At 45.4% G+C, this 27,532-nt stretch overlaps 1 protein-coding gene across 1 annotated transcript in view; it reads left to right on the top strand.

The window, feature by feature from the left end:
• Window positions 1-27,532, top strand: part of LOC119379584 (frequenin-1) — a 281,957-nt gene that overhangs the window by 151,551 nt on the left and 102,874 nt on the right. Inside the window, exon 2 of the mRNA XM_037648888.2 lies at window positions 10,366-10,390. Coding sequence (XP_037504816.1) covers window positions 10,366-10,390 — 25 coding nt within the window. The remainder of the gene's footprint in view (window positions 1-10,365; window positions 10,391-27,532) is intronic.

The raw sequence follows: 27,532 nt of genomic DNA, 5'->3' as shown, positions 1-27,532 counted from the left end.
AGTGGTGATGGCAACAAAGCAGCGCGAGTGTTCTTGGCCCAGCGCAGGGACGAAGAAGACGTTGCAGTTCTTTCTCTGATCGATAAAGCGAGCTTGTCGTGCTCCGTGTCCTCGTCGATCCCACGTCGTTACACTGATGGGGGTGCGGAGTAAGCTTCATGCTTGGCACTCCATCGCGGAGCCGACAATTGAGCCCGGAATTGCCACCACGCGTCGAAACACCGGTCCACCGATTCAGTCGCCGTCTGCTAGTCGCCGTCATGACCGTGTACCTCGCATCCAACCTGTCTATCGGGGACGTCAAGTCGTTTATAGACGCTGCGTTACGTGACTACGACAACAAGTACAAGAACCGTCCGTTTGAGCTGGTTGGGGACTTCAACGTGGACCTCATTGCCAATGAATGGATCGTGCAGCACATGCTTTCCAAATACGCACTCAGATGTATCCATATGCAACCTACCACGATACGAGGGACGTGCATAGACTTAGTGTTTGCAAACTTCCCACTGCAGCCAGTACAAGAACCTCTCTCGCTTCATTTCACGAACCATAAAGCCGTCATAACGAAGGGACCTCGCAATCCAGCCGCCATGACAACGACGAAATGGAAAAGAACAAACGAAGAAACGAAAGAACAAACGAAGAAGAACAAAATAAAAGTTGATTTTGTATATGATACGCAAAGTCTTACGTCTTTCTAATGATGTAATGGGCTAACTTTCACGGGAGAGTTACGGTTTACCGATGATCTCCCCCTCTCGAGCTTCGCCCACTTATCATCATTCATTCCGTGGATATGGCGTGATTTTTTTATTTATTTATTTATAAACACTGCGACCTTTCATTTGAAAGATCATGGCAGGGTGGGAACACTGTTCGAAAATATGTACATACATTCAAAGGAACAATCAAAAGTACAATAAATAAGTACGATGTGAGTATACAGGGCTCACATCGTACTTAGGGTATAAGGTTCAGAAACAATATAACAATATCATATCACATTTAAATTTAAATCATAAAGAAATGAGCACGAATTAAAGCGAATGCACGTACACAAACACACAGTCGAATTAACAATCAATTCATTGACAGTGTCACGCGAACAGACGCGCAGGGTTTGGCGATCGGAGCAAGCTCACCCACCGCCGTCACCTATACGTGTTTGAAAACGGGATTTTGGTTCTAGAAGGAGCTATCAGTAGAAAGATGATAAAATGATAAACGAAAGAACAAAACTAAACAAAGCGATGTGAACAAGAATATCGCAGTTATCTCTGCTGTGGCATGAAAGGGAAACAGAGACAGTTTATCAGGGTGTATTTATTTACCTTCGTCATACGTGCGTGTGGGATTCCCCGATGGTGTTTTGCGTCAACAAATAAAGGTAAACACGCAGCGGGGCACGGACCTTTCGCCTAAAGAGACCTGTCATCTCTGAAGGTAGCTACATCCGTATAGAATTTATTACGACGTTCGTCATGACATCAGAAAGTTTGATAATCATTTCTCGTAATAAGTGTTGTTGGCATTGTATAGCTCTGCCGAGGCGCGCGTTCCCTTACGCGTGAAAGGAATAGTTTTCTCCTAAACGTGCACTCAACTACGAATAATTAATCGCCACGGAAGCCCACCGGCATGAATACTTAAAGGAAAGAGAGCGCTCACCATGAATACGTATACGTATAAACGAAGGTATGGCCCCCCGACGTTCCGTGCTTTTCGTGCGATGCCCGTGTTTACACAAGCTCACGTCTGTTATTTACCAGATGCCTGTTTGGCCACTGCCCCATACAGGATGCAAGTAAATGCGATTACGTCGAAGAGGGACGAAAAAGCGCTCTAGCAGCCGTGGATGTACGCTCCCTGAAATTGTATATACGTACATATTGGATTGTGAGGTATACGGGCGGATATTTGCATTCTATTTTCGTTAGAGCTGACGATTTGGGGTAGTATAGCTAAGGTGCAACTTCTGCGAACGAATTTCAGTTCACTTCGAAAATGAACGGCAAAAGAGGACCAGATCGATGAAACGAGGTGATGCTATAACTTCCCTCGACTTTCACATCACTGGCGAGGCCTTCTTGAGCGTCAATTGCAAAAAAAAAAAGAAGAATGAAGTGCAGTGTTTATAGTACGCGTCATAAAACTTTGCGGCTCATAAACGAAACCGCTGTATTTTTTTCTTACTTATTCGTTTCTCTCTGCTTTCTGTACTTCGTGCTATAGACTGTCGTGCGAGCTTTATTCGGGAAAGAAGGAGGGGGGTCACGTTGCAGGCAATTGTGTCCGCGGGCTTGGGAATTGCAGAAACGCTAACCCCATTTCCTTAGTGTCATTCGGCCGCGATCTCTTCTTTCTTTCTTTCTTTCTTTCTTTCTTTCTTTCTTTCTTTCTTTCTTTCTTTCTTTCTTTCTTTCTTTCTTTCTTTCTTTCTTTCTTTCTTTCTTTCTTTCTTTCTTTCTTTCTTTCTTTCTTTCTTTCTTTCTTTCTTTCTTTGGATATATCCAACCATTTCCCGTGTAGTGGGAAACGGCATAGTCGTAGAACGTTTCTTCCATCACTTGAATTCTGAAGAAAACTAGGCGATTTCTTCGTGTACCTCAGCTAAAGCCGGTGCTATATCCGCTGTAGCTCCATTTCGCCAAATTCTGACACTACAGCCAAAAAAAACTCCGGGTGGCGCCATCCGACTCAAACAGAGAACGAAACAAAGGCGTTCCCCACGTTGCCCGCTCCTGATCGTCCTGCGCGATGCCAGTTTAACACGAGAGCTTCACGAATGGACCAGAGGCGTGAAATGGGCGAGGTCACACTCCTCACTTCCCTGCAGCGCGCACCTCGTTGTGGATTGACTGACGCGAGCCCTTGCCCTGGACGTACCACGCGAAGTTAGACATTGCAAAGCTTAAGAATACCGTTTTCCGCGAAACGTACTCGTTTTAGGAATGTTACCACATACCAGTCATAAGTGTGCTTTGAGACTTATCCGCTCGAGGTCTTTCCTCCCTCCACCCGCGGTAGAGCCTAGATAGTGATAATTTATTAGAAGGTAGAGAGGTCGGCCTGAGCTAGTGCGCTGAACTCTGCACAGGGGAAAAGGGAAAGAGTGATGATGGAGAGAGGAAGCAGTGATGCATGTATACAATAACCACGTCACATAGTGGTTTCGCTACAGTCCTGTGCTTTTAAGAATATCTGTAAGTGCCCTTGTAGCAGTTGCTGACGCTGCCTGATCGCACATTGCACGCTCTAAGAAAAAAAGGTGTCCTTTGACTCTCTTTTTATACATGTAGGAGTCACATGTGCAGCACTCCCTTTAGAGAGGCAAGTTGACGCTCTTTAGGAGAGTCGTGCATTGACTCTCTTTTGAAAAGTCGTGCGTTCTACGACTCTCCTAAAGGGGGTCAACGTGCCTCTCTAAATAGGGTGCTACACATATGAATGTATAAAAAGAGAGTCACAGTTCTTAGAGTGTGCTGACAAAGTTCCACGTTCCCTAGCGTACCCATACGCAATGAGTGAGTATACGTGCACCTCCACAACTCGGGGTCACGTCACCTCTGCAGAAACGTTACGTATGGCGACGTCGTACCACCACCGTACAGTAGGCAACGCCGTGGCGATTCGCGGTTCTTACTATTTTACCAGCATCACTAACCAGGGTCGACAGCGATTAGCCGCTCTACCACTGACGTCATACGTGTCGTTACTGCTCAGTCACGACCTGTTGAGGTGAGAATAGACTCTCCCATACGCAAGTGCGCGTTTACCATGAGCGGCGTGCGTATGAAATCGAAGAGGTGAGCATATCTGTGTACAATGTAGTCATCAGCATCGCACTCCCCTCCCCCCCCCCCCCCCCCCCCCGAGCTGTTCACGGCGCTGCTGTCTCATGCACACGCGTGCTCAGTCTCCTTGCTTTCTTTCTTTTTTTTTCATATTTCGCGGTCTTTCTCTGTTTAGTGGACGAAGTAGAGGCGCGATGTGTTTAATTAAAAATAAATTTTAGAGCTAAGGTAGTCTGTTGACATCACACGGGATTGGCTTATATACGTAGGATCTGAATACTTATTCTGTCTTTCGGTCAAAAAACGTCTCCATCGTGCCTCGTGGGCGCCTTAAGGAGTCGCCAAAAATATTGAAATCGAGGTCTTAACGGGACAAGAAGTGAGCATTAGTAGCAGAGTAGATAAAGTTGACGGAAAGAAATAATAATTAGCGTGAAAAAAGTCCTATAATAACAAATTTCACCGTAGACTAACCATAGACATGTAGAACCATTGTAGGCTAGTTTCGGCTCAGCTGAGCGGCAACACGAGAAATGTAATTGGAACTAATTAAATAGAAGAGCTAGCGTATTATGGATTTATGGCTTTTGAACAAGCCCCAGATGGTAGAAATTAATCCCCAGTCCGCTACACTACGACGTGTCTAATTACTCAGATCTTAGTCCTGACGCTTAAAATCCGCCTACTCTTTTCTTTTTTTTTATTTTGGGGACGAATATTTTTACTATAGTTCGTAAGTTAGTGAACGTGCCTTGAGCATTGAAAGGCTATGCGATTACACGATAACAGTAAGCGCGACTTAGGGAAAGCCCAGTCTGCGCAAGCCAGGCTTCGCGCAGAAACATCTTTAGAGGAAGAAAAAGCGTCCGAGAATTTTTTAATTAGGAATGGCGTTGAATTTGTTTTCCTTCTTGAGCGCCATTGTAACTATACTGTATACCAAAAATATCTGGTAGAGAGAAACGAAAGCGATTTACAGCAGCGCCCGCTTTCCTGGCCAATGGCACGCTCCATATATGGCTCGTTATATGGCTCGAAACAGTTACAGCCAGAGTACGTACTATGCACATTTTCATCTCTTGTGTCTCTTTTAATTATTTTTTTTTTACTCTGACTAAGGAGTGTAACTAAATGTAACCTGTTTATATGGTTTCTTATATGTTGACGCACGCATGTGCTCGAATATTGCTATGCACCCTACATGGAAATAGAAGGAATAGAAGTAGAAGAAATTGAACGACTACAACTAGAGCGACAACAAAGACACGATTCCCTTATTTGTAATACCACATGAAAACAAAATATGTTTGTTTTTTCTGTGTTGAGTGACGTAAGAGCCTGCTTGCTTGCTTTCTGAACAGGAAGAAGCGACGCGTGTGTGTGTGACATGTAAGCTGTTCTTGCTACGTTATTCAATGTCTGAATATAAGAAATGAGGTGGAATACTTGTTGAGACGTGCGCTCGCTGTCTTTTCCGAGAGCCCAAAGCTTTCAAAGTCTTTTCTGCTCTCACGCCCTCACCAGTTCATTTCTTTTTTAAAGCCTCTTAAAACGAGAGGGGATAGTGTTTTGACAACTTTCTTCTTCTTAATGTGCCTCCCATTGTTGCGAAACTCTGTCGAGAAACGCGCGAAACTTTATGCGTGTCGTATAGTAGAACAATATGTGCTGCTTTTCTAAACTTCTTGTTTGTATATTATCTATATTTCCGGAAGGCATCGTCGACTCAGCGTTTTAGTTTTCTTGTTTTCTTATCTTTCCACTCTGTGTTATTTTGTTGGCGGTCTGTTTTTTTTTCAGCGTGACTTCTTTGTTCGTGTGATAAGCCTCCACCCAATCGGCTTTACCAGTTGTACCGGTGAGCGGTCGTTCGAAGATCATATGCAACGCGAAGAGCAGCGTTTAAGCCCTTTACTGCCGAGCGTCTATTTGTTTTTGTTTTTTCCTTTTTCTTAAATGCGGCTGTCTTGTCAGTTGACATTTTTGTTCCTGTGCTCGCGTGTCTCCCACAACGGCAGCAACGACCAACTTATGCCATCCTGCAGGATCAAAAACCTCCTTCTGCGATCTCCAGTCAGGCTTGTCCCACGTTAGCTGACCCCCACGAATGTCAGCAAATTGTCTAATTTCATAGAACCCTCATTATCGGCCGTCCTTTACTGCGCGTTCTTTCCTTTGGTGCATATTCGGTAAGCACCGGCCACCTGTCCTATGCATTGACGAAGCCGTGATTTTACCAGCGATAATAAGGCGCGGACGAAGAAAGATGCACGCAGGACGATGCCAGCGATCGTCCTGTGTTCAACTTTCTTCGGCCCTTTCTTATTCGCGCTCGTCAAATGTTTTGAAGACAAAACTAACTAGCCCCACTTTCCGCATGAACAGTGTCGTAGCCTGGCGGGGGGGGGGGGAGAGTTCAACCTCGCCCCCCTACGACGTTCTTTTTTACTTTTTGTATCTGTATGTGTACGCGCACACATAAAAACACACGCACGAAACACATAAAGGGGGTCGGACTCACACCCTCCCCACTCATCGAGGAAATTTTTGGCTGCGCCCCTGACCTTACGCATTATAGCACCTTCCCAATTAATTTTCCTTTGATTTGTTTATCAGCCACAACCCACCATCATCATTCACTCACCTTGCGTGGTGACGGCAGTGTTTACGATTTACACTTAACTTAAAATATATAACGAAATTGATGGTTTGGGGAGGAAGTTCGCTCAGGTGGAACTTAAATTCATTTAACAAAAAAAAAGGGAGTAACACCGTACAAAAAGGTAAGCCGATAAATTCCTCAGTTTGTTTGATGAACAACGCTCGTTATGAATGCCGAAACGTCTGATGCACACTGAACGCCGTTTTATGGTGAACTCTTTTCTTTCTTATGTCATAAACCAGTTCGTAGCGGGGAGTTTTGCCTAGACACAAAAAGAAATATTTCGGTTCCGTTTAGTTTTGTTCGACACTTCCTCTTTAAAAAGCCCCTCATCAACATCAACACTGTTACGACACTTCGTCTGGTCCGAAATTAAGATTGCGTATTGAACCGCTGCGGTGGTCTATTGGTTATAGTGCTTGACTGTTGACCCGAAGATCGCGGGGTCGAATCCAGGCCGCGGCTGCTGCATTTTGATGGAGGTGGAATGCTATAGGAGCGTGTGATTAGCTTTAGGTGCGCGTTAAAAAACCCCAGGTAATCAAAATTTCCAGAGCCCTCTACTACGGCGTCCCTCATAATCATATAGTGTTTTTTTTTAAAGAAAACCCCAACATTTATTATAAGCTTGCATTTTAACAAAGGAGAAGATGGAACACCGACCGAGTATGGCAGGATCAAAGGTGTTAGAAGCGCTCAACTAGGCTGTCTAACATTCAAGTCTCGTTCAGCGTGAGCAAAGGCATGCATGTACGAGCCTTACATGTTACAGTGAGCAAGCGACGTGAGTTTTGAAAGTACAAAAGGCCAGATAACGGTACGCCGGAGCTCCTTCCCCACGAACATCCTTCTTCGCTTTTACGTTCGTCTCTCGGCTACAACAACCAAGCCGCTCCCATGCGTGAGACTTTAGGGGAGAGCAGCGCAGGCGGTGTCGTCTGCAGAGATCTCGCTCGTATAGTTTCCTACGGGTTTTGTGTCTTTATTCAAAGCGTCGCCGACTACACGACAGTGCTTCCGCTCACCGCCTCCTCGCGTCGTTGGTCTTTCAGAGCGCGCTCTCTTTTTTTGCGTTCTCTCGTCACAATGATGCAGTGACGTCCAAGCTACATGCAGTGTAAGCGCGGTTACGGCTATGGACACGCGAAGTCGTGGCAATTGGTGCGGTTAGTATACGCAGCAGGCAGCAGGTCGGTACTTCGAAGTACGCGACTTTAGATATCGCGATGGGCAAAGACACGAATGTTGGCCGCCGTCTATCTACGGTGCAGCGTTATCTGTCGGTATGCGCGGTGCTTGCAGCTTCCGCGGTGCAGCACGCTTTTAAGACGAGCAAAACAGCATTGTGCGCTCCCGTGTTGTCGCCTGCGCTGCACCGAGGAACGGAGTCTGCACGGGCTCGTAAAAAAGAGGGCTTTGTAAGCCTCGTACCGGCTGGCACTATAAACAATGTCGCTTTTGTTCCCTTTAATTTCATTTTATAAATTTCTAGGTTTAACGTGTTCGCCTCGAGTCTATAGGAACCGGTGTATACCTCTCCTGGATCCGGTGAAAAGCCCCTGCGCGCGCATCGCTTTCCCGAGAGCTTCTCGTCTTTCGCCCGTTCCTGATTTCTTTTTCTTATCTTCGTGGATTTGAAGCCGGGTTTAACGTTATCCGAATTTACGATCTAACAAGCTTTCCTGATCGAAGGAAAGAAAGCGCAGCGAAGTTTAAAACTGAGTCGGTGTCTCCTGGAAAACATGGCACCTGTTGGGTTGTGCTGCTGTGTAGTGGTCCTTTCTTTTTTTCTCTCTCTCTCCTTCGTTATTTGGTTTTCTTTTGCGTCTATTATTATGATTATTATTAGTAGTGATAGTGGTGGTAGTAGTAGTAGTAGTAGTAGTAGTAGTAGTAGTAGTAGGAGCAGCAGCAGTAGCAGTAGCAGCAGCAGCAGCAGTAGCAGTAGTAGTAGTAGTAGTAGTAGTAGTAGTAGTAGTAGCAGCAGCAGCAGCAGCAAACTAGCGAGACGCACGTGTGCATGCTAATGCTGAAATTTCGAAGCTCAATACACACATGTTGTTTGCGACGATCGCTCCAAGAACGCTGAGCTGCGTGGGTGGACAGCAAGAAGAATTTTAATTTGCTCGTCATATAAGTGTATTCGTAACGACCGGCGTGTCACCTCCATCCACCCGAAAATTATTGAGGAATCGAGGTTGTTCTGAGGAGAGGCATTTTGTCGCTGCCTCCGCAAGTGTGAATTGTCGTGATCGTCCGATAAATTAGGGAAAAAATGTTTCGGCAAGGGCCATGCTAGATGACTGTCAAAGTCAGCAATGGCTTTCTTGTGTAACTTGCGGCTGCTGCGTATCCTAATGTCATCCGTGAATCTCGGAATCTCATGGACGCATCCGCAGACACGCGATGTGACGATTTAGCTGCGAACTTCAAAGCGAATGTTACCACGACCCGGCGCATCCTTTATTCGTGGTAATACAGTTGAGAGAGGGAGAGAGAGATGAGGAGGAAAGGCAGAGAGGTTAACCAGATGCTAGTAACCGGTTTGCTACCCTGCACAGGAGTGGGGAAATAAGGGTCAGAAGGGTGACATTGAGAGATAAAATAAAAATGGCAAAGACGCACACACAGGAACGGCGTTCTCATAATAGCCCTGCAATCTCGTAGTTACAGCACTTTAATTAAAAACTACAAATTGCGCCGTCTGGGCTTTCTTAGTCTATGATCTGTTGACTTCGTACCATTGCGTCTAACAAGAATGGGCCGTTCGATGCAATCTCTCTCTTTCTTTCCTTTTTTTTTTTGCAGTAGCTAAAGTGCCTCATTGTCTTCGTCAGTCTCTTTCGCACACCCATAACTGCGTGGAAAGAGTATACTACTGCATTTGTTCGTTTTCCGTGCGCGGTGTTTGCTCAGTTAAACAGAGGTCCGCGAGTCTGGAAATAGCACCACTGAGTTCCTGTCCTTCGTTGTTGCAGGTTATAATATGTGACACGTCGCTAAATCTAATTTCATACACGACGCAGCCAGATCCCGGCTTTGAGGCGTATAAAACTTCAGAATCTGATTTGTTAAAACGCGCGCCGGTTGTTTTTCTTCGGGCAAGGGGACGGTTCCTCGACATACGCTGTTTGCGAAAGACGACGTTAGCTCTACATTTCATACAGGACGACTGCGGCACGGTCTTTGAAGTTGGAATCTTAAATTTAGGATGTGTAACGTCATGTGTGCACATACTGCAGTTCTTGGGTTACAGTTTGTACGGTCCCTGCGTAACCTATGTTTATACGGCGCGACTTTATTATTTGCTTTCATGAAACGAGCGGGCGCAAAGGAAAATTGTGTTTCCGAATGTGTTCTTCCGGCCATGATTTTAACAGGATATTACCCATTTATACATGCATGGTACAAAACGGAAGATTCAGTATACACATCTTTCCGTTGTTTAGTCATCATTATATTTTACGTTAAATCCTTAAGAGTAATGAAGTACTGTTTTGTTGATCGGCAGCCTTAAGTGAAATCAGAGAGCCAAAGTTATCTTGGAAGAGTCGTTTCTTTCCAGCTTGCGATTGCATTCTCAATGTTTCTGTGAATAAATCAGTTAATCGTCTCTTTCAAAGTGCACATTTAGAAACTGGACTGGTCCGTAGTTTAACTTTGCACTGTGAACATAACGCTCGTAAGATGTTTTCTTCGCACTTTGTATCCAAAGTATGCTGCATGCGCGTTGCGGTTCAACTTGATGGATTATAATCAGCCGGGCGCTGTCAAAAACTGCCTAACCTAATTATTAAAGCTGCGTCTGTCTATACTAGTGCTCAGCATTTCTGATTTTCCTGCTTCTTTGCATTGTTGTCACCTAAAAGCATGTCTTAACAAGCTGCTTTCTCTATCCTTTTGCAGTTTCCGAGAAAGAAGTCAAACAGTGGTGAGTACTCCATTTTCGCCCATAAACATGTTCGACTTAAGGTGCGTTAATGTGTTTACAGGAGTACTGTTTTAGTTTAGCGTGATCTTTGCCAGCATGGTGTATAACTGGCACTTGCACCAACCATGGCACAGTCATGCGCACTTTGACCTTTGCCTGTCCCGTCGCAGTATTAAAGGAAAAAAAAAACGTTAATACACCGTGAAAACACGTTGTCTCACTATAACAATGGACACATTGAGCATGTGAACGAACGAACTGGTTGTTTATGCCAATTGCGACAGTGTGCGAAGTTCGGCTACTGCCGCTGTTCCGAAATCATCGCTAAAGAGTAAGCCAGCGAAATAGACAAAAGAGATAGGCCTAATCGACACTTTCCAAATAAAACCACATTACATACATAAAGCCCGGACGAGAGCGGAGGTGGCAGTTTATACTTGCCGACATATTGCAGCCATCTGCCGCCGCAAACAGTATACGGAACAAATTTCGCACATGTGTACGTCTTATATCGTTTTTAACGAGTGGGGCAAGGCGCTTTGCTTGGTACGGCCACACGCAGCAGCTATGCAAAAGCACGTGACGAACTAAGCCAGCGAATAAGCGTATTCACTGACGCACGTGCGCACGCACGCACGTTCACTCACTATTTATCTCTCTCACACACACACTGGCGCACGCGCACTCACGCACACGGACAAACATACACGCAAACAAAAAACAAAGAAACAGACAAAATAAAAGTGACGACACACCAACAAAGCAGGTGTTGCGGGATCTAAAACTCGCTGCAGTCTGTTTCTGCCTACGTAGGACCAATCGACGTTGACGTTTTAAAGTAGCACGCTTCCTTTACCCTCTCTCTCTGGACTTAGCATAGAACCCAGGAACAGCTGAAAAGGCAGTGACACGGAGAGGCAGCGACCACCCCGTGTAAGCACTGCGTGTGCGCTTCGCCAGCAGCTTATCCAGCAGTACTGCAGCTTATTTTTCAAGCCGGAGCTTTTGAACTGCAAAAGTGGACTTTCGCGTTCGCAGGAAGCGACTGGCCTTTCTATGAATAACGCGACGGTGGCAGTCCTCGCTCCTGTTTGCAAAGCTTGCGTCCCGCTTACCCGCCCGAGTTACAGCAGCAAACACTTTGCAATTTCGCGCCTTATAGCAACGACAAAAGTAAACATGGAGAAGACCCGACTGCCGGTTTGCCGCCCTCTTGAAAAGCCACGCAGGAAGTCCGCTTTCGGAAGCGTCTGAGAGGAAGCGTTGCGGCGAAGCAGCGCAGCGATGCGCTTTTACTTCTCTGCTGCTCTGTTTGGTGCGCACTAAATTGAGTTTATGTGTCTGTATATTTAGTGTAACAGCGAAGAGCGTCTATGGCAACGTTAAGCGAAATCAGTTAGTCAACTGCCATGGACAAGTCACTAGTTGATGTATCTGTGCTTGTATAATGCAGAAGACAACACACATCCACCAGAGAAACGCTGGACGGTTAAAAAAGAAGTGTATGGTGCTTCCGCCGAAGCTGACGTGGCACCTGACACGTCAGCTTCGTCAGCTCTTGTGGAGAGAGCTGTTGAAGTGGTGAAGCCGCCTCCGTCCATCAGCTGCACTTTGTTTCAATATACAAAGGCGCGCAAAAAGCAGGACAGATGGAAAGATCGTCACACACACACACACAACCAGCGCTGACGCTAAACTGAAGGTTTTATTGTTGAATTCTTCAATACAAACGAGCAAAAACTTCCACACGATGTAAATTGCCGCTGCCGTCTGATTCAGTTCAAGTTAAAAAAAAATATGTTCTGCTGAAACATTACTTCTTTATCATGCGAACCTGTTAATCGTCGGTTAAGTTTTGTTTTCCTTTAGAAAAGTGGTATGCTTCGTCCTCTCCTGAGGAGGTCTTATATGTATGTCGAAACATCATCGTTGTGTTCGCGATAAATGGCGAACAGGCGTACGAGCGGCAGTGCTTGCAAGGCTAGATTTCTAGGAGCCGCTTCACTTCACTTCACTTCACTTCACTTTATTACCTTAAAGACCCCTTGATGGGGGTATTACGTAAGGGGTGGGAATACATTGGTAAATAATTTGCATAATACAAAACTGAACACGAAAAACGAAAGAAAATACATGAGCTAAAGTGTTACATACGTCAGCACAAATACATAGACCTAAATAATAGAAACTAAAATTGCACGAGTATATAAGTGTGTTAACGCAAGTCACTTTCATTGCGAAAAGTGCTCAGTGACACTCTCCGTAAACGTACACGGGCAAGTGATGGCAGCGATTTGGTGGGGCAGGTTGTTCCAATCTGCAGCGGCATGGCAAAAGAATGAGGCGGGAAAGGTAACAGTGCGCATGCGAGGACGGCCCACTTGAAAAGTGTGTCGTGTGCGACGAGATCTTCGGGCTATGGGAAGGATATAGGGTGGTTGATTAATCGAGGTGCGATAAATCTTGTGGAAAAGTGAAAGGGTTTCAGTGCGCCGGCGTGTACAAAGGGTATGCAAATTCAATCCTTTCTTTGAGTAAGATATGCTCACGTCATATGAGTAATTAGAATGGATAAACCTTGCAACGTGGTTTTGAACAGCTTCGAGTGCGTTGATGAGATATGTTTGGTGTGGATTCCACATGGCGGATGCATATTCCAGTTTCGGTCGGACTATTGACTGGTAGGCCAGTAGTTTAACCGGTTTGGGGGCGCGTTTTAGATGACGCTTGGGAAAACCGAGTTATTTGTTAGCCGATGAAATGATGTTAGTGACGTGTGCGCGTCAGGATAAGTCGTTCGATATAGTAACACCTAGGTACTTGTAAGGCTGCGCAGTACACGCGGGAATGTTCTTGATTGCGTATTGGTAAGGAAATGGATCGCGCCAACGAGAAAATGCCATCAGTTTGCATTCGTTAGGATTAAGTTTCATTAACCAATGGTTGCACCATTGCTGTAGACAGTTAATGTCCTCCTGAACCAAGTCTTGATTTGATGTGTTAGTAATTGTTCGATAAATGACGCAGTCGTCTGCGAACAAACAAACGTTGCAAGACACGTGCAGAGGTAGGTAATTGATGTATATTGAAAAGAGCCCGAAGGTCGCGGGATCGAATCCCGGCCGCGGCGGCTGCATTTTCGATGGAGGCGAAAATGTTTGAGGCTCGTGTACTTAGATTTGGGTGCACGTTAAATAACCCCAGGTGGTCGAAATTTCCGGAGCCCTCCACTACGGCGTCTCTCATAATCATATCGTGGTTTTGGGACGTTAAACCCCAGATATTGTTATTATTATTATTATTATTATTATTATTATTATTATTATTATTATTATTATTATTATTATTATTATTATTATTATTATTATTATTATTATTATTATTGAGATCGGTTTGTCAGGAACGCTTCAATCCAACGCAAAATGTCTTGGCTAATGTTCGCAACAGAAAGGTTCAGTAGTAGACGTTGGTGTGGTAATTTGTCGAACGCTTTTGCGAAATCTAGAATATCGCGTCTGTTTGAAGGTTAGAATCCAAGTTGGTGCGAATATCATGCAGGAAAATGGCCACTTGTGTTTCGCACGAAAAACCTTTGCGGAACCCATGCTGTGAAGAATGAAAGTATTTGTTCGAGCCAAGAAACTTCATGATTTCTGTGTACATGACGTGTTCCATGAGCTTACAAGGCACACTCGTTAATGAAATGGGGCGATAATTAAGTGGACAATTCTTTTCACCTGCTTTGTAGATAGGAACAACAATCCTCACTTTCCAGTCATATGGCATTTCACCATGTGAGAGTGACTGCGAGAACAGCAAACGCAGGAAAACCGCGGTGACATGTTTAGTATTCATTAGCAGTTTCGAATCAATGTTATCCACGCCGGCTGACGATGTAAGTTTAACATTGTCGATTAACGATGAGATGCAATCTGGGGAAAATGTAATGGTTGGCACAACACTTGTTGCATTAGTACGCGAAGAAACATATGGGGCGTGGTAAGCTGTTCTGTAAATACAGAGACGAATGCTGCATTGAAAAGGTTCGCGCCGTCTACATCGTCGACCGTTTCACCTCCCTCATTGGCAAGTGTTACTCTGCGCTTTTTTTGAGGATTTATCACCTGCCAGAATTTTCTTGTGTGAAAGAATGCATCTTTCGCCTTGCGAATTGCTGGTAGGTATGCGCGTTCTGCAGTGTAGTATTTTTCCCATGCATACGTGTGCGTCCTGCATTTCGCGGCGCGATACATGCATTTTTTTTCTACTCTTTTTAGTGAATTATTAAACCACGGTTTTGGTTCATGCGTTCGAAAAGTAATTTTTGCTAAGTATCGGTTCGCTAAGTTGTTATTTTCTCTTTGAATATCAGACAATTTTCATGAACGCTGCGGTTATGAAACGTATCTTGGAAGGAAGGTAGAAAATATTCACATATTGCATCATAATTACCTTTGCCGTATAAGTGTATAGTTTTTTCGCGCTTCTGCCGCAGAGCTGGAGCTAAGCGAAAAGAAGCGTGAATGACCTTGTGATCGCTTATTTCTCTAAGAAAGGTGATGCACGACAAACTGTCTGGACAGTTCACCTGTACTAGATCTAAAGTGTTAGCAGTGTCTTGGGTGACGCGCGTCGGCTCTCATATGAGTTGTGTTAGATTAAAGTTGAGGCAAAAGTCCAGAAAATCTCTCGCTTCGGTTTGTTTTACTAGAGAGGGTACTGTGCTGCGCCAGTCCTTGTCTGGTAGGTTAAAGTCTCCAAAAAAGAAGAAGGTAGGCATTCGGGCAGCAAGAGCAAACCAGATTTATCCCATTGTTTAGATTACACTGCAAACGGGTTTGAGCCTTTTAGGGAGTTTCGGGCTCGTTGCGCAGCGTGCATCCTAAAGGTACTACGCAAAACCCCCTTCGAAAGGAGGTTCAAAAGGAGGGAGTGATTAGACGGAACTAAGGAGGTAAATTTGTGTTTTTATTGAACTAATTTTGAGGGCTTGAACGGAGCGCATTGGAAGTTTTTCTGGTTCTTTTGAGAGCTTTTAAAGCCTCCTTTTGGAGGTAAAGTTGGTGTTTTTATGTAACCCATTTTGGGGGCTTGAACAGAGCGCATTGAGAGTTTTTCTGCTTCTTTTGAGAGCTGTTAAAGCCTCCTTTTATACGAGGCCCTAGAGCGGTCGCGAAATGAAAAAAAAAAAGTATATTTTAGGCACTATATTACGTTTACCGGCCAATTTCCGCTACTATTCATCACTAGGACATAATAGAAAATGGACACCAAAGTATTTATGCACAACAATGACATTTGCATACAAGTACGCACGACACAGGAATCGAACTCGCGACCACACGCACTTAAAGCAAGCACTATAACCATTACACCACAGCGCCACCACTTGCAAGCTTGCTTTTTTTCGTGGGCTTATATATGTACCATTGCAATGTATGTACAAAGCGGCGTGTAACCCGTCGGCACAACTTCGAACTTCTGTTCTTGTACCATCGGCGTGTGTTTGCTCTTGCGGAAGGTCAATACATAATTTGTGGGGCGTCATGCAGGCCGAGCCGATCGACGTAAACACCTTCGGCTCCGAATTCTCCGGTTCACCGTGTCGTGCCGCTAGAAAAATTATAAACGTGTGCCCTCTTCGCTCGCGTTAAATTCGTGAATACCAGCGTGACAAAGGTACCTTCAGATGAGCAAACGTATGTGCATTCCATGAGCGTATGCTGTGGAGCAATTTTCGTTATTTCTGCAGCCGCGAACTGCGCGCGTCCAGATGCGGCAGGGTGTTATGAGCGGTTCGAAGACCGCCTGCGTTCTCATATGAAAGTTACACACGCAGATGCCCGACTTAGAACATTGTAACGCGCCTACATTAAGTGCATTTAATGCGCGCGTACTGCCGCGAGCTGCACGCAGGGGCAGCAGCGCGCTCTGAGCAGCTGAATAAAAATCTGTTTCCGCAATTAGCGCTTATTCGCAATGCACTCTTTAGCGCGGACAGCCTGCGTTCGCATATGAAAATTACACACGCAGAAAATTCCAGAGTTACAAGGACATTGTAACGCGCCTGCATAAAGTGCGTTGAATGCGCGCGTACAGCCGCGAGCTGCACGCAGCTAGGGGCAGCAGCGCCTTCTGAGCAGCTGAACGCTTATCTATTTCCGCATTTAGCGCTTATTCGCAATGCACGCTTTAGCACGCCATTCAGTGATTCTCTATAACGCATATTCAGTATTTATTTGCGTTCATACTCGGATACTACCTACATTTCTTACTAATTAGCTTTTATTGGTAAGCATCACGCCACCGCGTTAAAGCGAATGCCTAACGCGTGCCCCAAGGTCAAGGACAACGTCCCCAGTTTACCAGTGACAGGTCTCCCACAAAACAAAAAAGTTAATGTACTTGCACTTCTCTCTTGTGAACGTCCATGTGTACTTGGCCCTCCCCTCAGAGAGATGATGCAGTACCCATTAAAAAAAGCATTACCCTCTTCCTCAATGGAACAGCTGTTCTTGAGAAAATATGGTTCTGTTGAATTACTTCACCACAGCAGCAGAGAGGTTGGCTTGTTTGCAATTCAGAATTTCACAGTCGTAACACAGAAAAACGAGGACTGTAGCAAATATGCAGAAAACTGGAAAAGCTATCATATGTGCACTCCCTCGTCCACCTGCACACTACGTTAAACTTTATTTATACAACAGCAACCTTCAATTATGCTACTACTGATAAAAGATCACCCAATCTACGTTAGAACACAGTGATGACTTTCTGTCTTTCTGTTGCCTATCTTCTACAATGTGTCATAATCTGTGAATCATCTGTTCAATGTGTTTGGTAATAAAACACAAGCAGTTACATTGAGCAGGCAGTGTTTCAGCAATTTGTTTTGCAAGCACAAATTCATTTCTTCAACTTGCATGCACGACAAGTAGTCATACTTCAATTGATACAAGAACCAGTGGTTGCAACATTTTATTGGAATCAAAACAGCAGCAGTTCTCGTGTCAATGTAAGGATATAGGTATATATTTCTATCGTCGTGCACAGAACCTACTCCCAAAACTGAACACGTGGAACAACATATTGATGTGATCGGGGTTCTGCCCAGAGGACCGGAGCCAGCCAGAGTCCCGGGGAGATGTCGAGGAGAGGAGCCCGGAGCTGTTAACAGTTGACATTTATTACATTATTTACAGGTAGCGTGTTGCTACATGATGGGGTTAGCATCATGGAAGCTCTCGGAGCTCGTGAGAGCTTGAGAGAACTTGTCGGGAGCTCGTCGGGAGCGCATCGGCGCTCGCATTTTATGTCCTGGTCTTCCCAGGGTTCCCTGTAGGAAAAAACAATGGAGGCCAGGACAGTCCAATGAAAATTTCCATCTTCACCTCCGCCCCCAAAAGGGGAAGGTGAAACGTCGCCTCCTTCCCAACCCACGAAAGGAGAAAGAGGCACATCCAGTTCGTCCCACGGCGAGGGAAAAACACTGCCCACCGCGCACACACGGCACAGCACGAAGACGTTGAGTCTTTCGTGGAAGTCAATTTCGTAGTCTGTTGCAATGATGGTTATGCGCGAGGCAGACCACGAATTGTGGAAACAGCGGCAACAAGGCGCCACGGAGAACGTGGGAAATGCATCCGCAGACGGTTCCCAGTCGCTGGGTCCTTTGTCCGGGGCACCTTGACAAAGCAAGCCGCCTCGACGGCCAACAACTCTTCCTAAACTGTCAGTCGGTCAGGCGTGCCCAAAGGGTTTTACGAGGGGCGCAGACAACCTGAGAATATTACACGAACGACCTTCGTGTTGTCGCCGCTCTTGGTGCATCTCTGGAACCGCTGACCCGGAAGAAATCAGGGTAGTCCTAGCCGCAACGTCTCATGCGTCAAAGCGGCACCAAGCCAGGCAGGCCGATCATAACAGCCCGTCCACCGTCACAGGAGGTCTCGAAGGGGTTGCAGCACCAAAGCACTCCGCAGAGACCGTAGATCTGCTCCCTTGTAGACGTTGACGCAGGCTGCACCAATCTCTGGACCTGAGCCATGGCCAGCAAACGCCAGAAACGAACCACGCAAGACCCGAGGCACAACAAACATAGAGCACTCAACTGACCTCGAGAAATGCCAGGTTACAGTTTTGGTAAAACTCCCTAGAAATTTACAATTGGTGCGCTCACTCGTGAAAATCAAGAATCAGATAACGAAGCCATAACAAACTCAGACCTACTACGTGCGAAGCAAATCAACAACCTAACGTTTTGTATCATTTCCCAGAGAGATTCACAGCGTTCAAGGCACGCAGGTGCTACAGGCGAAACAAAACGAAAGGAGGTAGTTAATGAATTACGCCTCTCACAGTATAAGTAAAACTCAAAATCAAACTTGCGCGTATGAAAATAAAACAAACAGAGAAACAAAAAACCTACACTACACTGATGCGCATACTAACAAGTGTGCTGCAATTTACACAAGGTTTATACAGAGGCTTTTACCCTCAGCCTACTTCTCTGTTAAAAATCAACATGCGCAAAACCCTCTACACGGGTGTTAGGTTTCGCTAAATGTAAGCAAACACTCAGTTCAACAAGTATCTTAATGTCTGCAGTTATCATGAGGAAGAAAATAAAAGTTACAAAAATCGACATATTCCTTGCTCATCTGCAGACACGCGAACATTAAAAGCAAAACAATTCAAAACTGGATACAAGAGAAATTCTTGGTAGCCTTACACTGTCCGAACATTATGCCGATAAAATAAAATCAACAAAAGCAAAAACCTACACTACACTGCAAAAACATAAGGTTTAAACAGAGGCTTTTTATCTTCAGCCTACTTCTCTGTTAAGATAAACTTGCGCGTAAAACATAAAAACAAACAGAGAAACAAAACCTACACTTCACTGCAAGAACAGAAGGTTTAAACAGAGGCTTTTACCTTCAGCCTACTTCTCTGTTAACATCAGCGCAAAACCCTCTACTCGGGTGCTAGCTTTTGCAAAATGTAAGCAAACAAGCAGTTTAGCAAATATCTTAATGTCTGCAGTTAAGATGAGGAGGAAAATAAAACTTTCAAAAATCGACACAGTCCTTGCTCATCGGCAGACATGCAAACGTTAGACAGCTAAACAAAACAATAATAAAACTGGATACAAGACAAATTCTTAGTATCCTTCGTGACACTGCGTAATTTAATGCGGCACCCTTTCACACGTGCTCTGGGGGGACGCGCATACCACAGTTGTCGATGGGCCAGATCGCGACGGAGGGACAAAAAGCCCACCTGTCCGAAGCACACAGTGGCGGTGACCTTTGCTCCGCGGGCCCCGAACTTCGACAAAGAGCTCCCCGAACAGCGGTCACCCTCTCGCAAACTTGGGGGAGGACCTTTGTCGTTACAGTCGCGTACGCACCACCTCGCCTTGCTCCACCGTTTAGCCTTCACCGAAGATGAGCGACCCCTTCGGCGTCTCTTTTTCTTGGCCCTCGCGACACGCTTTATGCTTAATCTCGATTTGTGCGAGACCCGCAACTTTTGACTTTTAGAGAACTTTTTCGGGGTTTCCAGTCTCCGCTCGAGGCAACTTGGACCTTTCCCCTTTCCCCGAAGTTTTCGTTGGCGCCTTTTTCTTTCGGGGCGGCACGGAACGCTCCCCGACTCGGCAATAATACTCGGAAGTAAATTGCTCAAAACTCCAGGCGGCTCAACTGGTTTATCCTCGGCGTTATTTCTAGCTGTCTGCACTTCAGAAACAACGCTACAATCGACACTTGCTAAACCAGCCGGCTCGCCATCAGATGTCTCTCCTTGATGAGAGTCATCACCTCGCGCTAATCTAAGCGCTTCTTCCTCTCGTGGTAAGCTAAGCGCCTCATCATCTGAACTTTTACTGTCTGCGCTTTCTGCTTCCGGAACCTCATGAGCAGACTCACAGGCTATCGGATCCGTCATAGCTGCCGCCGATTCGTCACCAAAACAAAGGCCTTTCGACAGCATATCCACATCATTCTGAGAGGGATAATGCTCGGGCAGGTTTTGGGACACCAAAGTTTTCGTGGCGAGCAGTCTGAACGGTCCCCCACTCTCAACGCGGGCTAATGGCAAACACACTCTTTCATTTTCAACTACTTGCCATGCACACGGGCGTTCCCCTGTGGTCACCTCATTTGTCAAAGAGTACGGATGTACACTATCAAACGTTGCGGCAGAGTCCCGCGGTACGTTTTCCTCAACTAATTCCTGAATGGGGGGTTTCAATTGTTCCAGATCATTGTCGCTGCTGTCCTGAAAACGGAGAACATTCCTAGGCTTGCGGCAGCCGATTGCGATGTGACCTAGCTCTTTGCAACGGTGGCATACAACCGGCTTCTTAGCCTTAAACGCCTTTTCTTTCTTTCGATCTTCTGAGTGGCTCACTATAGACGTGGACTTAGCAGGACTGCCTTTCTTTTTCTTATCTGAGGGTGCTATCTCGTTATTCGGGTTACTTGATGCCTGATAAAGTGCTAAAGCCAATCGTCTTTTCTCATTTATCCTGTCTTCTTCAGCCCATCTTTTGTTCTTCTCAACTTCCTCCCAGCACTCCTCAATTTCATCATCCTCCGCCCCGCATTCCTGAATAGCCTTAATCAGCTGTGACTCTCTCTCTTCTCTCCCAACCTTAATTCCCAGCTCTTCACACAGTAGTAAGAGGTCTGGTCTCTCTAGCTTCTTTACCAACTCCATGGTCTTCACGAGTGAGGACTTTCTACCCGCCGTGACGTTAGGTAGCGAACAAGCGAAGCCTAGACGCACGGTAAAACACTGCCAGTTTTAGAACATGAAAGCTAAAATGGTGAATAGCTGTGACGTATGGTAGCGGTACAACGAAGCCTATACGCACAGAAGATTACACACAGATTTAGAATACTTCAAAAGCTAAAACCTGGCAAAACTCAAAGAAAGCCAAGCACTCACCATATCGTTGAGGCCCGAGTCAAGCATGGGTCATCCCGTTGCTGCTAACCAGTTGATGTGTTCCAGTTGTCAGCAGCATCCCACCGCTGCCACCAGTTGATGTGATCGGGGTTCTGCCCAGAGGACCGGAGCCAGCCAGAGTCCCGGGGAGATGTCGAGGAGAGGAGCCCGGAGCTGTTAACAGTTGACATTTATTACATTATTTACAGGTAGCGTGTTGCTACATGATGGGGTTAGCATCATGGAAGCTCTCGGAGCTCGTGAGAGCTTGAGAGAACTTGTCGGGAGCTCGTCGGGAGCGCATCGGCGCTCGCATTTTATGTCCTGGTCTTCCCAGGGTTCCCTGTAGGAAAAAACAATGGAGGCCAGGACAGTCCAATGAAAATTTCCATCTTCACCTCCGCCCCCAAAAGGGGAAGGTGAAACGTCGCCTCCTTCCCAACCCACGAAAGGAGAAAGAGGCACATCCAGTTCGTCCCATGGCGAGGGAAAAAACACTGCCCACCGCGCACACACGGCACAGCACGAAGACGTTGAGTCTTTCGTGGAAGTCAATTTCGTAGTCTGTTGCAATGATGGTTATGCGCGAGGCAGACCACGAATTGTGGAAACAGCGGCAACAAGGCGCCACGGAGAACGTGGGAAATGCATCCGCAGACGGTTCCCAGTCGCTGGGTCCTTTGTCCGGGGCACCTTGACAAAGCAAGCCGCCTCGACGGCCAACAACTCTTCCTAAACTGTCAGTCGGTCAGGCGTGCCCAAAGGGTTTTACGAGGGGCGCAGACAACCTGAGAATATTACACGAACGACCTTCGTGTTGTCGCCGCTCTTGGTGCATCTCTGGAACCGCTGACCCGGAAGAAATCAGGGTAGTCCTAGCCGCAACGTCTCATGCGTCAAAGCGGCACCAAGCCAGGCAGGCCGATCATAACAATATACAGTACAACCTAAGCACTATACATAATTCACAACAGTAAAGCAATACGAAAGTAGGGTGTAAAATCTCATTATGATGCGCACTAACGTGTGCACTTCACCGTGCCAGTATGTAAGTACAATCCAAAAAACTAAGCTACCCAAGGAACTTGGTGTCAGCCTACACACGAAGGCAACTAATTAGTACAATAAGGCTACCATCACTTTTGGGAAATATGAAACCGTGTAGACAGGCATTTGTACAGTTTTTTATTGCATTAGTTTGCCCTATGGCATCAAAATATGTCGCACATGATTTTGGAGTTGAGTTTCCTACAAAAAAGCCCAAAATAGACCTGTGGTGTTGACTGTAGGTCCACTTACCAAGGTGCATAAAAGCATTCAGCAATGCCCACAAAATTACAAGGTTGCCTTCATATGTTGCTGTACATTTTTACTCACAGATACCTGGAAGCCATCGTAAATTTCTGGAAGTGTGCTTGGGAACTTGTCAGCATAATCACATGACTGCAATGTACCAATACTTCTAATATGCATAACAAGTACAGCCATGCTTCAATGTTTTTATGCCAGTGTCACGGACGGCGATTTTTGCGTCCCGGCGTCACGGCGAATTAACGGGCGCCGCTCTTCCCCGCTGACGGGCGGGAGCCGCGTACTCTTGAAAAGAGCCGGGAAGTGCTGAATGGGGTGTCCTTCTTCGAACGTCGCCGCTGACGATTGATCCTTTGTACCTACGGCGGCGGCGGCAGGATCTTGCAAAGGCCGCGAGGTACTCCGAACAAGCTTTTGACTTCAAGACGCTCCGGCTGAGAGCCAAGCAAACTGACCGTTCCCACGGGAAAAACTTCTGGTGGACAAACTGTATGGCAGCACCCCAACAGATTGTCACCCTCGCTCAGTTGAGGACCCTCTCCTAATTAAAAGGGGGTGTGGTCAGTGTAATTTTAGGGCGGAGTTTCGAACGATGAAACGCGCATGACTGGACCCAGGTAGAGGTCCCTTATTCCCCCAGGAAAAGGATGAGGGGACACGAGGATGATTTAAGCGCAGGATTTGGCCCTGCTAAGCAGTCTAGTCGCTTACCAACATGGTGTAGAAGCAGATCAACAAGTATCCCTTCTGGAAGTTTTTAGTGTGGCTCTGTATCGGCTGGCCACCTAAACTTAGCCGTTCGTTTAGTTGTGACGAGAAATTAACGTCCGCATCGTAGACATCGGAGCTTCCTCTCGGGTTAGCTCAACCTGCCCGAGATCGCCTTCAAGCACTAGCCTCCCGGAAACACCAGCGTTGCAACACCACCGACATCGCAGTCGTGCCAGAACTCTCTGTGACTTCTCGCATCCGATCGTCGTGGACTCAACGCTGCCGGTCATCACACGTATGCCTTCCCCTGCTTATATCTTCGAACTTTCGCATCAGTAGTTCTAGTGTTCGTTAGTTTGTGTAGTTTATAATCCTTCTCTCCTGTATCTGATTTATTGAGTTTGTATGTAGTTGTTAGTTCGTAATAAGTGCTGTATTAGAGTTCTTGTGCCGCAATATCCTTAGAGTAAAGTTGTTTTGTTTTCCCACGTCTCTGATCTCTTCACTGTCTCTGCTTACGTACGGAACGAACTAACCTGCTGTCATCCCGTCGCCGACTTCGCGCTGGCGTCGCTGGTGGCAGCTTGTAACAGCCAGCTAGTGCCATCTGTAACTCAAAAGTTCATCCTTAATTCCTCACTTGATGGCTTACGCATAATTACCACATTGAAAATAATCCAAGCACCATGGCTGCAACGTCAACTTGCAATTAGGCAATCACAGGCACTAAATAAAAAAAATTCCTGTAAATAGTGACTGGTCGCTTTGCACCATGGATCCTAGGAATTGATATGCCATGAGGATGAATAAAAATTGACCACACATATATAGAGACTGTGAAACAGTCAGGAGTTCAGTTCATAGGTAAGGAAAACGTGAAAATGGAATCAGAACACATAGCAACAAAGGGGACGGAATGACACACTATTAACAACTGAAGTTGAACATGTGCTTGGCTTTTTTAGTCATGTGTGTTTATATCTTTCTGTGGTTTTGATTACACTTCAGTTACTAGTAGCGCATTGTCCTGTCTGCCCCCTTCATTCCTCTGTGGATGTGTGATTGTTTAGTCTTGTAATTTTTTCGTACTGTGTGTTTACATCTTTCTGTGGTTTCGATTAAACTTCAGTTGCTAGAAGCGCGTCATCCTGTCCCCTTCATTTCTCTGTGCTGTGACTTTTTTTGCACCCTTTTTAACTATAAATATACACCAACTCGCCCAACTGCCCCTGTTAAGACTTATGTTTGCTGAATAACACTGGGTCCACTCAGCGTCTTTTTAAACAATGGGAAATTTTCAAATGCACACGATATCAGAAAGATTGCACGTAGTATTGCGCATAACACTCTGCAACAGTGTTGGCCTAAATGTGGTAAGATGTATGAGCTGTTCGACATAGTGTAAAGTGAGGCACATCAGGGTGTTCCCACAATCATGGGTGTCGGCAGGGGTTTGCACAAAGGGCACCTGCCGCCATCAAGACACACCAGCACTTGACTCCACCCAAGCTACACCAATGCTCTCCTGCTCACCAGGCCGGCACGTTACGCCGCCTTGCACCCCCAAGACAAAATCCTGCCGACACTCATGCCCACAATACACTTGTCTTGAACACAGACTGGTGGGCAAGCAACACTTGCTGCTTTGCCAGAAGTGTATTCCTGAAAATTACACAAAAAAGAAGTCCACTAAGATTTCTGTATACATAAAAATGAATGTCTTACCGAAGATTCGCACTTGACTATCCTTATTGCAGGCATTTTGTCAAAACACGAAATAAATACAAAATTGAGATGCTGCTAAGTATTTCCTTGTGAGTGTTTCACTTCGTGTGCACAGGGCGAAAAACAAACGGATGTAAAAAAAATGCGAAACACGACCAGAAGTGTACTCTTGCCATGTTTACCCTTATGTGGGTAGTTTTTGATGTCAGTAAAGTTATCATTATAAGTACACTTTAAAAGGGTTGTGAATGTTAGCAAGGTCTTGATTAACCGCACCTACTCTGTTTAGGAGTGAAGATTGGGCAACTTGGCACTGAACCATGGCAAAAATAAACAGCGAACTTCTAATGAGGATAAACTAAGGCCTGGGCACAATAACAGTGCTTTCACCTTGTCAAATTGTGTCAACAGTCATGATACTGTGTACTGGTCATAAAAACTATGGCAACATAATGCAAAACAGCAAATTAACGCGGGAATAAACAAGATGATTCAACAATCTGGTTCAACAGACTCAACAGCTGACTTATATCAATGCGATTAATTTAGCCTTGCACATCTCCTCATGGCTAAGAATATGCACATGTAACCTTGGCAAATTCCACTGTTGATACGTGACCAATGAAGTTGCATTCCTTCCGTGCCGTTGAATGGCCGTTCCTTCTTTTCTGTTTTCACTGTTTTCTGATTTTCATTGTTTTCACTAGCGTAAATGTTCACCCTTTTTGATTTTGTCACTTTGCAGATGGCGTAGGTGTTTTGCCTTTGAATGTGCACGTTTCTTCTGCTTTGTCTTTCATGTTTCTTTTTGTATGCGTATATGTTTTGCCTTTGAACGTGCACACGTTTCTGCTGCTCTGTCTCTCTTATTGCTCTACTGGGCCTTGTGCACTTTTCAAGCTACCATTGTCGCTTTTCACTTGAGGCCCATTTCCTGTATTTTGCTGGAATAAGCATTTATCCATTCATTCAATACCATAGAACGCATGTGCTTCACAATACACACTGCACTTAGCAGATGTCTGTCACATGATATGGCCGTCATTGTATAGCTTTAACATGATTTATTTGTTCTAGCTAAATGAATCCAAGCTAATGATGTTAATGTACCTTGATATGCTATTTCAGTGTTCCTTGATGCATATATATGAAGGTACAGTGCTTATGTACCTTAATATGCTATTTCAGGAGACGGGCAGAGTGCGCAATGCAAAATTGTTGCCGAAAAGTCTTCTCACTTCCTGACAATCTGTGCTTCGGTGGGTTCTCACAGTTGCATGGCGGGAGAAAGATGTCCAGGGTAGTTGACTGCATCCAAGGTAGATGCTGCAAAATGAGAGCGCACGGTCTTGTCACATGTCAATGTGCGCAAATTGACACGATGACGAAGGATTAAAACAAACAAGTGAAGTTGGAGAAAAGAATAAATCGAAAACAAAGTTGTCCTTTATGCACATTCCATCATGTGACAATGTAATAACCGTGGCCTTTTGCTCTAATGTATATTCCCTGAAAGCATCATGCCTCATTCATGCTTTATCGCAGGCAAGAAAATTATATCGTGCAAACAACTTTATCAGGGCGCACTCCTGGGTCGATTGACTGGTCGTATGAAGCATGAGTGATATTCACAGAAGTTCCAAAACATGCATCACGCATCATTGCTATCTGAGTTTAACGACTTAAATGCAAAGCATTTGTTAAACACTTCTACGACTTTGAATGGATCTATTTACCTATCTATCTAGCCGCCTACGACTCATAGCTCGTGTGGTTGTTTTGTTAATGGGATGGTTGTTTCGTTAATGGACTGCATGAAGAACATGAATGATGGGTCTTAACTTGAAAATCATGATATGCATTTCATTAACGATATGATTTACACGTCACTCCCTTGGTTCTCTTGCGACTGTTTCGTTAACTTGATATTTACCAAAATAGGCATGGCGTCACAAGAGTGTATGACGCGCATAAGCGACAGTTTCTAACGTGCAAATCATGACACGCTTGTCATGTATGGCGTTATTTTGACAACATGGTCTCGGGAGCGCTAGTGGCTGTTTCGCGCCTGCCTCATATACTGCAAAATTGGTATTGTGCAGTGTGACTGTATGTCCAACATAAATGGCAGCTGGCAACATGAAAATAATGACATGCATGTCATGTACACACGCCACGCTCATGGTGCGCTCGCGGCCGGTTCGCTAGCTTGACATACACCTAAATTGATATAGCGTGACGTGATTGTGCGACGAACATAAATGACATATAGTAACATGAAAATAACGACATGCATGTCATTTACGGCATGGAGCCTGGTGCATTCGCGTCCGGTTCTCTAACTTGATATCATACCAAGACTGGTATTGCGTGACGTGACTGTATGACGTACATAAATGACAGCTGGTAACATGGAAACAATGAATGACATGCGTGTAA

The sequence above is a fragment of the Rhipicephalus sanguineus genome, chromosome 1 (assembly GCF_013339695.2).
Source record: "Rhipicephalus sanguineus isolate Rsan-2018 chromosome 1, BIME_Rsan_1.4, whole genome shotgun sequence".
NCBI classification, from domain to species: domain Eukaryota; kingdom Metazoa; phylum Arthropoda; class Arachnida; order Ixodida; family Ixodidae; genus Rhipicephalus; species Rhipicephalus sanguineus.
Note: the sequence above shows the minus strand (reverse complement) of the source record. Positions and strands in the feature narration are given on the sequence as shown.